Raw genomic sequence first — 12,425 nt, forward strand, 5'->3', positions numbered from 1 at the left:
CTCATATGCATGTGTACTTTTTTTTGTCTGCTAGTGTATGTGGTAAGACTGGTCACATCGAAAAGAAAAGAATAGATCTTTGTGCAACTATTTTGGGTTTTCAAATTTTTAAAAAGCCATATCTTTCAAACCGTGCGTCGAAATTTAGATCCGTTTTCACCATTGGATTCCTCGCGACGACATCTTTTAAACTAGATCCCGCATGGATACGTTTCAACGAAAATTTTTTTATGCCAACTTTGATGCTATATGGTGCAACTTTAGTACTGCATTGTGCAACTTTAGTACTGTATGGTGCAACTTTTTTAAAAACCAATTTTTGGAGCTGTATGAGCCAAATTCCTCTGTGTTCGTAACCCAACTTGATGTGTAACTAGTCTACTGCCCCGACCAACTACCTAGTAGTTGATGTGCAACCCTCCTCCCTACTCGTAGATGTGTAGTTTATCAATATTTGCACACCCTGCCCCACCTCCACTACTAACGACATGTGCAATTTAGTATGTTGTTAAAGCCAACTGTCTATTTAGTCGATGTGCAACTCCTTACCTCTTCCTACTTGTGAATACGTAGTTTTAGTTGGCGAGGGCAACAAACAGAGTTGCGCATAGTCTGTTACGCAGCTGGCCGGGGCAACATACGAGGTTGCACATCTCACAGGCATGGGTAGTTTGGATGGTGAAATTTCGTATTCATGAGGGTAGTGAAAAGTTGCATATAGGCAGAGCAGGAAAGTTGTACATTTCACTAGCAGGGGTGGTTTCGACCAGGTGCTAGCAGGGAAACCACACATTTAGAGAAAGTTGCACATCACTGTTAGACAGTTAGCTGTGATAGTATCCGAAGTTACATATCCACTACTAGGCAGTTGACCGCATCCACGGGCATGAGGAAAGTTGCACATCAACTGCTAGGCAGTTGGCTTGGACAACAAACGAAGTTGCACTGGACAACAAACGAAGTTGCACATCTCACTAGAAGTAAATAGTTTGGGGGTGGAGGTGACATCAGTAAAAATTGCACGTTCACGGGTAGGCGGGAAGTTGCACAACCACTGTCAGCTAGTTGCACATTGACTCCTAAGCAGTTGCACAAAACGAGGGACTAAATTGCACAACGAAACATGCTCATGCAGGATCTAATTTCGAAGAGCACGTAACGAGGGTTTCAAAAGTGAAAACATATCTTAATTTCGATGTGCGGTTTGAAAGTTATAGTTTTTTAAATTTGTAAATAATTAAATGATAGAAAGCTATCCATGGACTAAAAAAGGACACAATCGGATGCATGTGGACCATTTAATACGCATGTTGATGGACTATTTCTTGTTCAAGTAGTTGGGACCAGAAAATCTTTCCTAATCAAAGATAAGGGGACAAACACTTAACAAAAACTACCATAATCAAAGACAAGGGGACAAACACTTAACAAAAACTACCAGCTGCCACGGAGCACTAGCGAGCCAACGATTGCTCGCTAGACACGTCCATCTTTTATAGTATATTTCATGGGAAATCTAACATCCACCCGACCTCAAAAAATTCCCAAATACTTATCGGTGCAGCTGCGCTAATTGGGCTTCCCGAGCGCACGCGCTATGCGACAAAAAACTCACACGGCACGGGTTGCATCTGAGCAAACCTGCCATAAAGGGTGTGTGTCATCAGTACAATACAAAAAAGGAAACTATCTGATCCTCGTCCCGTCCGAACACAAGTCAAGAAAGAAAGAATACGTGCATTTTTTTGGGTTTTACAAAATTTAAAAAGCCATAACTTTTGAGTCGAGTATCGGAATTTAGATTCGATTTCACCATTGGGTTTTCCACGACAAGTTCTTCAAAACTAGATCCCATATGGGTATATTTCGATGAACTTTTTTTGAGCAACTTTTGTGTGCTGTAGAGGCAACTTTGGTGCTATAGGAAAGCAACTTCTTTTCAGTTTGCCTACTATAATTGCCTATCAAGGAGAAGTCTTTATAAGTTGCCTCCCATGGCCATGATGTTCACTAAATTCACATATAAATTGTCTACCACACTATTGAGTATGCCACCACTATGTTTCAAAGTACATGCAACATGAGCTACACCGACAGACAACTTGTCCTAGGATCGTAGCCAACTAATTAGCGATGACATGAAAACCAATCATCATTGTTAGGCAACTAATTATCATTGTCATGTTCTCGTGATTTGTTGGGGCAGTTGCTTGGATTCGTTTTGAACAGGTTTTTGCATTTGTGTTTTTTGTAATATAGTTGCTTGGTTTTGCTAGACAGTTGCTTGGATTATTTTGCTAGAACAATTTTCATTTTGTGTTTTCTTTGTAATTGACTTGTTTTGGATTTTTGTTAGAATAGATAAGTTGCATGGGGAGGGGGGGGTTAAGATAGTTGTCCACAAAGGCTATTCAAGTTGGTCATACGTTTTTCCTGCCTAAAGTAGACAATCTAAGTAGGAATGCTAGGGACAGTTGCTTGGTTTTGTTAGGACAATTTTTTCATAGTTGTTATTTAGTAATGCAGTTGCTTGGATTGGATAGTACAGTTGCTTGGATTGGATAGTACAGTTGCTTGGTTTTGTAGGATAGTTGCTCAGTTAATAATTTTGCATTGTTGTTTGGTAATCCATTGGCTTGGTTTTGCTATAAATAATTTTGCATTGTGTTTTGGTATTACAATTGCTTGGATTTTCTAGGATAATTGCTTGGATTTTTTCTAGGAATAGTGGCTTTGGATCTTGCTAGAACAATTGTGTGGATTTCTGCCAGGGGGGGCAGTTGCTTAGAGTTTGCTAGAACAATTGCTATATGCAGATATGTATAGTTGTATACACACACAAGATGAGTTGGACTTGCACACATTTTCTTGATTTTCTCATTTTACACAAACCAACCAATAGGAAACACACATGAGTTGCCTGTTGAATGCACTGGAATTGCACAAAAACACCCCAAAATTTGCTAATTTTTTTGTGTTATACTCAAGTGCATAACGTTCTGAAAGTTATTGTCTTTATTTTGCCTTCAATAGCCCCATCAATGATGAACTTAGACTTTTCCATATGTAGCACTAAAGGTGCATCATGTTTTGTGTGGTTTTTTCAAAAAAAATTACACAAACCAAACCTAATAGGCAGTCCTACTGGAAAAAAATAAAGTTGCTTTTCTATAGCACTAAAGTTGCCTCCATCGTATCCAAAGTTGCCTAAAAAAAAGTTAAATGAAACCTATCTATATGAGATCTAGTTTCGAAGAACTCGTCGCGAGAAAGCCAACTGTGAAAACGAAATTGAATTTCGACACTTAAATCAGAAGTTATAGTTTTTAAATTTTTTTGAATCCCTAAATAAATGCACGCGAAGACATGGTTCCTTTTTTAGTGAACTGCGGTGACAGCTGCTCTTTCCATATTTGGATGAGCGCTAGTTCCCACCAACGGGCGCTCGGGCGCCCGCTAGCCATGTCCCAAAAAATTTCTTTGTTTTTCACACGGCAACATCAAACACTCCTTATGAATCCTATAAAATTCAAATGGGCTTGTCGCTCCAACCCTATGCCTTTCTTGTTCATGTTTTCAAAATCAGTTTTCCTATTCCTGTGTTTTCAAAATCCTGCGAAGCAGAGAGGTCCCACAAATGATCTGGAGAACCATCTGGAACTAGGCATCAAGAGATGTTCTTGAAACTACAGACTAAATAACATGGCAAACTGGCAATCAGATAGGTACAAGTTTCACAAGCATGAATCGACCAGAGACACATTGTTGGCTAGTCTTAGGTCCTATCAAGGACAAACAGCTTCTACAGGAAAATGAAATGCAGACCTCTGCACATCACCAGCCGATAAATTCAGCGGTTGAATTGAACCATCCTACTACTGCATCATCGCCGATCAAAGACATTTTTGCAAGTACGCAAGTATCACTCGAGCCATGAATCTGGCCAGAAGCTCTCCTAACGGCACGCTCATCAGGGGCCCTCACCAGGCGCCTACTCGAATTTTCTGTGACAGGCTTCGGCATTCTTCCTCGTCTCAGGAAGCCACTTACATAGAAGCCTTCGTCGCGTCGCTGACCATACGAGTTAGGGCTTGGACAACTTCAGACATTGGTGGCCTGAATTCTGGCTCAGGCTGCGCAACAAGTTTCAGGTCAGTCACACAGCTCGTCTTAGTGTAAACGATGATATTAGATACAACAGATCACACATATATTACCTGAATACAGCTGCCAATGACATCAGCAAAACGCGACAAAGCCTTTTCAGAACATTGTCCTCTAATCAAAGGATCTACCATCTTTGTTATGGCATCAATATCATAAAGCTGAGTAGAGGCCCATCGCACCAGATGTTGCTCAGCACGTGGACGGGAACTGCAATTCCATTTCATGGGGAAAAAATATATTAAGTTCAAATTCATGGGAACTCATCTGCAAGCAAAACAAGCATGATTGATGGGTGTGAAAAGTAGCTGGCATGGGGATTGCTTACCTGTCATAAGGCTCACGTCCTGTTAGAAGTTCCAACATAACGACACCAAAGCTGTAAACGTCGCTTCGATCACTGAATGATCTGGATTCATGCACTTCTGGGGCTTCATAATGGAATAAGGCATGCAAACTGCCAGATAACTGACACCCAAAAGAGCACAAGATTTATGAATGAGTAAAATAATAAAACCAAGCTCTTTTTTCTCATCTATCACAAATTCTTTGGTTGCCATGGTTGCTATATGACGAGAATGTTTGCCAATTAAATACTCTTCCAAATCCTAAATTTCACAGAGAATCTTTAGACTAGACAGAAGAACAGCAGCCAAAGGATATAAAGGCACGAATAACACATCAGAGGCACCAAATCATGATTTACACATGCATAGCTATGTCTATGCCTAGACAGCCTAAATTAGCGAACATATATGTAGTGCATTTAGGTTTCACAGACAGTAAAAATGTGTAATTCTAGAACACTGTCCATATATATAATCCAGCCCATGCCATGATTAATACCCCAAGTAATTTGACATGTGACATGCTTCTTTTCTTCATTGTAAATCAGCATGAGACTCTCTAGACCTTTCTCTCCATAACTAATGTCAGCCTTCTAGAGATATTGCTGTAGCACATAATGGTGATTCATAGCATCTGTAGTTCCGCGACAACCTCAAAAGTTCTGCAAAATGCAATGCTAAAATATTTTCATCATTGTTTACCTGAGACAACGATGCAAGTCCACACTCGGAAATTTGGACTGCCAAAGTGCTATTAAGGAGAACAACAGATGGTTCAAAATTTTGATGTACAAGCGGTGGTTGACGGCCATCATGAAGATATCTGCAAATCAACATATAAATGTCATTTTCAGAGTCATATTTAAAAACTGCACAGGAGTCAGAAAATTTACAGCAATTATTTCTGCTTACTGTAATGCCTTTGCTGCTTCCACAGCAACTTGGAGACGGGCATTCCATGACAATGCGTTGCTGGGTTCATCAACATAATGGAGTTCATCATGTAGAGTCATCTTACTACAATGCTCGTAGACAAGTAGCCACTGCTCAAACTCCGCACAGTATCCCACAAGCGCAAGTATATTAGGATGACTTAGTTCTGAAATGTTCACAACTAGTTCTAGAAAGACATCAACTGGTACTCTTGAGTTATCAATGTCAATCTTCAAAACTTCTAAAATCTGCAAACCGAGTCAATATTGTAAGTGTAGAACTGATAATGGCATCACCAACGCAATCTTACTATAGTAACTATCTGAATGTTTATTTTAAAGTGTGTACCTCTCCATCAGGAAGTTCTGCCAGATATACTTTACCAAACCTGCTATCTCTTATCAAATTTTCTTCACTGAAACTGTTGGTATATTGTTGAAGGGATGCAACAGAGAAGGACTTGACAGTAGTTCTAAGATCTATCTTCCCAAGTGAAGGTACTCTCCCCTTTTTAGTACGAACACTGGGACTGACAGTGCCTTTTTCAGTACGCAGCGCAACAGACTGCGGAAGACGCAGTGGTTCTTCCACAAAATCATCAGATTTTTCCATATCAATAACATGTTCCTTTTGTTTCTTCGTGATCACCCCAGGAATAGCTGCTATATCAGCATTTTGGTTAACCTTCATATACCAACATCTATAATGTACAGTATTTTATTCAGTTCTCTTTTACCTCTCATCGGTGAATATAATGTAGCCTCCCTTTCCTTTGTGTTATAAGCAACATTAGGAGCTGTTACATACAACCTTCAAATGTCAGAGTCAATATAGACGCAAGGAGCCGAGGACTGGCTAGCTACCATTCAGCCATGCCAGTGTTTTATACACTCAAATTTGCAAAGCAGTAAATTACAACACATATAGGCATTTACTTTAGTTGCTGCAACTCACCTTTCATTGATGCATTGACTTTCAGCTCCTCACTTGAATTAGAAACCACATTTGAAGCTGCTGTCAAAAATTCACATGTCAGTAGGGGGGGGGGGGGGGGGTATTAAGACATTTACAAGAATTCTTTTGCTTGATAAGAGAGAAGAATTAGGACCTTTCCCTACAGTATTCGTAGGTTTTACCAAATGTTCCTTTATTTCCGGCACTTCCTTGATTTTAGGCTCTCCAAGCCTCTGAGGTTCCCTTCCTATCTTGCTTTTCGGATACACATCTTTCTTTGACTTCCTAAATACCTTCTTTGACTTCCTTTCTTTGTGCTTGGATACACAAAACATTACCATTAACACAATAACCACTGCTGATACCACCCCTACAAGAATGTATCCGACGAATTTGACTGTCCAAATAGTATGTTTTCCTGATGCTGGAGGATTTCCATTTGTCACATCAGGCGACTTTGTAGGTTCTTTTGAGGGGACATGCCCTGTTGAAGGTGATAGTGATGGAGATGGTGCTGGTGCAGCAGGCAGTGGAGATGGAGCTATGCTAGTATTAAATGGGTTGCCATCCCTCCTGTGTAGGAGAGCAAATTTTGTCAGCATAAACACAAGTTACTCATTAAGTTGTTAAATTGTTAGTACGAATAGAGGATAGAAGGACATCCTAGAAGAAGAGAAAAGGATAGAAAGGCTTGTCTTTAAACATGACTCTAATATTCCCAACTAGAGGCATACAAACACAAATAATCAAGAAGAATATTTCGATAAAGGAGTGTCTTACTGAAAGTTTGGGACATTGAATAACTTCGGAGGCACAGGACCAGAGAAAAGATTATTCTGTATATTCCTATCGAATGCAAAAAAGTTATCAGAGAGAGGGAGTAATCTACAAAAGAGTGAAATAGCAATTATTTTGTTCTTTAGGAACTTCCGTAAAAAAAGAGTTGTCATACAAATCTTTCAGAGGGAGATCTTGAAGGACATCCAGGGTCCCGGATATTTGATTGTCTTGAATATGCCTGCGCCAATAGCAGATTTTTTAAAGTTGTTTGACACTAGCACACTTTATCAACGAAAATAGGCATAGATACTCACAGGGTAGTCAATGCTTTTAAGTTTCCCATCGAAGGCGGTAATGGGCCAGTCAAGTTGTTGGAAGAAAAATCTCTAATGAAGAAGGTTGATTGACGATTGTCATTGTTATGGAGCATCGAATAACAACTAATGCTAGCATGTAAACAATTAGAGAAGTCAACGCGCTCTTACAAATTTATAAGTCCGGTGAGTGCTGAAAATACATCTGGTATCTCTCCAGACAAATGATTGCTGCTGAGGGACCTGCAAAGCAAAAGAACACAAAGAGGGACAGTTTGAGAAATTAACCGGGAAGTTTTAACTTTCTGAGAGCTGGTGGTCATGCATTGGTAATAGTATACTTACATGTCTGTCAAAAGTGTAAGCGTCGACAATGTACTTGGAAGGCTCCCACTTAGCTGGTTTCCTGAGAGGAAACTATGATTGACAGGAGAAGGATTAGTAAAGAAATAGCTAGGCAAGTGGAGAGAAGGGCAACAGAATGCTCGAATGGACATACAAGCGCTGAATTGTGACCGGTAGATTATCAGGTATGGTTCCACCAATAATGTTGTTGCTAAGTTCTCTGCATAAACAAAGAAGTGTTATGCAACGACTCAGTAGCATAGTGCCAGTTTAGGACCAAATAAAGCGCAAACCCAAACTCCACATGCGATCAACTTACAAGGTGATTATCGACGTGAAATTCGCCAGTGTGTTACCCAGCTGTCCACCCAAATTTATACCATTGAGAGTTCTACCCAAGAAAAAGAAAAAGAAAAAACATCGTTCAGATAACCAAATAAAGAGCTCAGCGACAGAGAAAATCAAGCAACAACACAGCAGCACTAATCACATACATGGAGGTGATATTGGATGCCGCGCATCCAACGCCCTGCCAGTTTTCGACGCAGGGGTCGCCGCCATTCGTAACCCATCCAGGCAAAGACGGGGATCCCAGCGCCGTGTACAGGCCATTTATCGCGAACACTATTAAAACCAAATAAAAGAACACAGCATAAGGTACTATACATAAGATTATTACAAGAATGATAATATTTGCATTATCCCACGCATCATAAGAATAATATGCGCAGTACTACAGGACATAAGTGTAGGTCAGGAAAACATAAATAAATAATCTGGAACCCCTGGATGACAGTGCCAACTACTACTGGACCAAGAAGGATTCTGGAGTAGTATTTTATACCGTCTTGCTCGTAAGTGTAGGTCAGCGAGAGCGGCAGCGCCGAAAGCAGCAGCAGCAGCAGAACGGCGGCGCGAGCAGCCAGGGGCGGCGGCGCCACGCGCACCGAGCGTCTCATCGCCGCACGCGCGTCCATGGACAAATCAATCCTCTGCCGCGGGCATCACCTGACCTGAAAACAAAATTTCCACCACAGATGCGGCCTTTAATCTGTAAGCGGACGGCCAGATGAACGATGGCATGAGTTTTCTTTCTAGCCTGGGAGATAAAGGAAGCAACAAAAAACGCACAAGGAAGTCACGCAATGCCGATGAGCGATTTTATTCTCGTTTAGTAACGGAAAACGGGCCGAAATCCCGCAAGAAACCCGCCTGCGCCCCCCGTCCGTCCCCCGAAAGAAATCTATTTTCCCAAGAAACAGAGCGCGGAGGCCAAAAGTAAAAGCGCCGAGGACGAGAAAGGAAGGGAGGATGCGTCGGGTACCTGCAGATTCTCGCCGAACCCACGGCCGGCCGGCCCCTGGAGCCTTTTGCCGCTTTATGGAGCCGCTCGCCACCGAAAGCCACAACCAGCGAGCAGTGCGACTCGTCCCCCGCTTTCTCCGGGGCGCGTTTAAAACTGCCGCTGGAGCTCGGAGCGGAAGCCTTGGCCGCTAAGGATTTCGCTGGGGAGGAAGAAAGATGGGGCGGGAGTGGCTGGGCACGGGAGGGTGAGAAAGAGGACAGGGACGGGGCCGATGTGGATAGATCTACCGCTGGCTGCTGCTGCAAATCCACCGCGGGGAAAGGGGACTGGGGACCGGAGGCGGTCGGCGGCAAGCGGCGGGCGGATAGGCCGGGGAGCGTGCGCTGTGACAGTGCGGGAGCCGAGGGCAGCAGCTGGGGCAGGGAGTGAGTGAGGGGGGAATGAGCAAGAGGACAAGAGGCGCAGCAAAGCATCGTGGTTTATTTGAACTTATTTTGCGCTGCCGGCCGTACCGTGCAGTGGGCAGCACTAGGAATGAGCAGTGATGGCGATGGTGACGGTGGTTTAGAAAAATAAATGCTTTGATTGGGTGCTAATGAAATGGGGAGGAATGGCTCGAGGGAACCAGGGGCCAAAGGTAGGGCTGTGGCTTGATCTTTAATTAGGCATGGCATGGCATCCGGTACTCCTTTTGCAGCACAGGGTCGCTGATAACATAGAAAAATGCTGTGCTCTACGACTACGTATGTGTGGATATGGAGTGGGTGGTGTTGATTTCCATGTCACGTACTCCCTCCGTTCTAAAATAGATGACCCAATAAAGTTGGGTCATCTATTTTGGAACAGAGGGAGTAAAAGCCAATTTTTGGGACCTTGGAAGCATATGAACTTATCTTCTTTTTTTTTTAATACAACATGGCTATGTTTTGGTGGGGCTTGGAGTTGTCTGATCATTCATCCTAGCGCAGATCTGGCATCGAGGGGGGTCGCATGTTCGTAGCGGCGCGAAGTGTCCTGTGATGCTTGGTTTGCTTGCTGGATGTGGTGTTTGGTGACATTGGCGGCGAGATGCACCATATGACGCTGTTGCGGCTCGGGTGGTGACGGTTCTTTAGGCAGGTTGTCGCGATGATGGGCGTGGTGAGCTATCGTGAAAGCCTAGCACTGACCACATTCGATGTAGGCGTTATCATGGAGCCCCTTCGCCGCTTTTGTCATTGAGTCTCGTTTATCGGGGTCAAAACCAAAGTTTTTGGCCTTGGTTTGGGGCAGTGTTGGTGGCATACTCGTCGCTTCCCGCTAGGGGTGTTTCCTTGGAGGCTCGGTCTTTTCACTATTAGGCAATGGCTTATTACGGCTTCACCAACGGCTAGTTGGGTGCACTGTGCACGGGCCCATGACCAATGTGCAAGTCGAAGTGGCAGCTCTAAAAATCATCTTCATGTTGATGAATGGGGCTGACTTTAGTCGCCTGGGCGGCAGAGCCTCGGGCTTGTCTAGGGTGCGTTCTTCTTGCTGGCGTGGAAGTAGGAGTGATGGCTTTGAAAATCGTTGTTTTGTTGTGGGGGGCGTCCACTATCCCGCATCACTGATAGAGTCGAGTAGTGTGTCGCCTCGTGGCTATTCGTCATAGAGATTCGGAAGCCGGAGCGGCAGTCCGAGAACTGCCATCGTGTTGTAGGGTGTCATATTTTTTATCGCTTGTGTGATATAGTCGTTGACTCGACTGGACTGTTTTCTTTGCAAGTTGGTCAGTTCTCTTTTGACTTGAGGAAAAAGTAGTACTCCCTCCATTCCACAATGTAGTGCTTTCTCTATCTCCGTGCTTCAACTTTGACCGTAAATTTAACTATCAAGACCGATTGCGGCGGGAGCAAAAATTATATCAGTGAATTCATATTCGAAAGAAGTTTTTAATTATGTAATTTTTTCACCCGCCGCAGTCGGTCTCGTTCGTTAAATTTATGGTCAAAGTTCGACCTCGGGAAGCGCGGGCGTACTATATTTTAGAATGGAGGGCTCCTATATGTTGCTTGAAAAAATAATATTATAAAATTATTTTGGAACATGTGATATGGATCACACTTATCGCTTTTCACGTTGCACGAGGGACGTTGTACCCTTTTAACTTGGCAGATCTTAGATGAAAGAGACCTTTTGTACTTGAAGTACAGTACAGCTACGAAGGCGTAGTGTATTAATGCACTAGAAGGGGTTATTAAAAATACAAAATCCGACAAAGAAACTTCACACACAGGATTTATAATACCAGGGTCGATGCCATTATGTTACCAGAAGGTGTGTTCACGGTTGTAACCATCTTAACTCGCCGTAGTATGGAAATGAGGTGAAAGTACTCACCAAGTTGGCTATGTTCAAGGGATTTTGTTAACATTGATTCACGTGGTCAATATGTCCTACGCATAGATTTGGTCTTATATGACTCTGCTAGTAGCCGGCAGTACTCACCAAGCTGGCTATGTTCAAGGGGGTTTGCTAACATCTATTCCAATGGTGAATTTGTCCTACGCATAGCTTTGGTCTTATATGACTCTGCTAGTAACCGCCGTGTTTTCGTGTGTGTGTATGAGCTGGTGTTGGTTGTATGCATCTTAACTATGTAAAAGATCGGGTGTGTACTAATTGTGTTATATATCTTTTTGATGGTTCATTTTAAGCAAATAAAATCCACCCTTTATAAAAAAAAATGGTGAGTTGTGATGAATATAGATCTTTAGATGATAAAACATTCAACTCCTGGTGCTAGAGATTGTTGTTAGCAAACGTCAGTTACCCTGAGATACTATGGAGATATTGTGTAACTCAATCCGTTAGTTTTACTACTCAGGTTTTTTCTTTTTTTTTGCGAATCTACTACTCAGGTTTTAAACGAGAAGATCGTAACTGCTTGACTCTCCGATCCGTGACACGGGGTGCAGTAAATTCTGTTCCTGACGCGGGATCTCGGGCTTGTGATTCCTGTGGATATAAAAGCCTTTGTTAAACGACCGGATGCTCCCTATTTACCCACCGGGATACGCAAAACCGTTGCCAATTGCGCGTAATAATTATTCACTCAATCAACAGCAGCGCTTATCGCTACGAGCGATGCAGATCGCAACAAAACGCATGCTGGCTTTAAACAAGAAAAATAACCCGTCACGCCGGCGAAGATGCTAGAATGTGTGGGACCATGTTTAGTACTTCTTTTTTTAGTCTGCATATAAGATTTGGTCAAAGTCAAATTTTATCGACTTTGACTAAGTTTATAGAAAAATATTA

At 42.6% G+C, this 12,425-nt stretch overlaps 1 protein-coding gene across 6 annotated transcripts; it reads right to left on the reverse strand.

The window, feature by feature from the left end:
* Nucleotides 1–3,675: 3,675 nt before the first annotated feature.
* On the reverse strand, nt 3,676–9,595 carry LOC123052415 (protein STRUBBELIG-RECEPTOR FAMILY 3). 6 transcript variants are annotated; one of them, XM_044475583.1, is made up of 19 exons: nt 9,162–9,595; nt 8,682–8,850; nt 8,332–8,461; nt 8,157–8,228; nt 7,992–8,057; nt 7,838–7,909; nt 7,664–7,735; nt 7,493–7,564; nt 7,351–7,416; nt 7,179–7,244; nt 6,553–6,971; nt 6,399–6,458; nt 6,181–6,240; nt 5,793–6,103; nt 5,424–5,692; nt 5,214–5,334; nt 4,493–4,632; nt 4,218–4,374; nt 3,676–4,133 (listed from the first exon to the last, which is right to left on the reverse strand). In XM_044475583.1, exons 2-19 carry the CDS (start codon nt 8,812–8,814, stop codon nt 4,047–4,049), a joined length of 2,373 nt encoding a protein of 790 aa, XP_044331518.1. In that variant the 5' UTR covers nt 8,815–8,850; nt 9,162–9,595; the 3' UTR covers nt 3,676–4,046. The 6 variants fall into 6 exon arrangements, with proteins under 6 accessions (XP_044331518.1, XP_044331514.1, XP_044331515.1 ...); XM_044475579.1 differs by having other exon boundaries at nt 5,793–6,106; XM_044475580.1 differs by having other exon boundaries at nt 5,793–6,106; nt 8,682–8,888.
* Between the last annotated feature and the right edge of the window lie 2,830 nt (nt 9,596–12,425).

Source organism: Triticum aestivum, chromosome 2D, assembly GCF_018294505.1.
Source record: "Triticum aestivum cultivar Chinese Spring chromosome 2D, IWGSC CS RefSeq v2.1, whole genome shotgun sequence".
Taxonomy (NCBI): Eukaryota; Viridiplantae; Streptophyta; class Magnoliopsida; order Poales; family Poaceae; genus Triticum; species Triticum aestivum.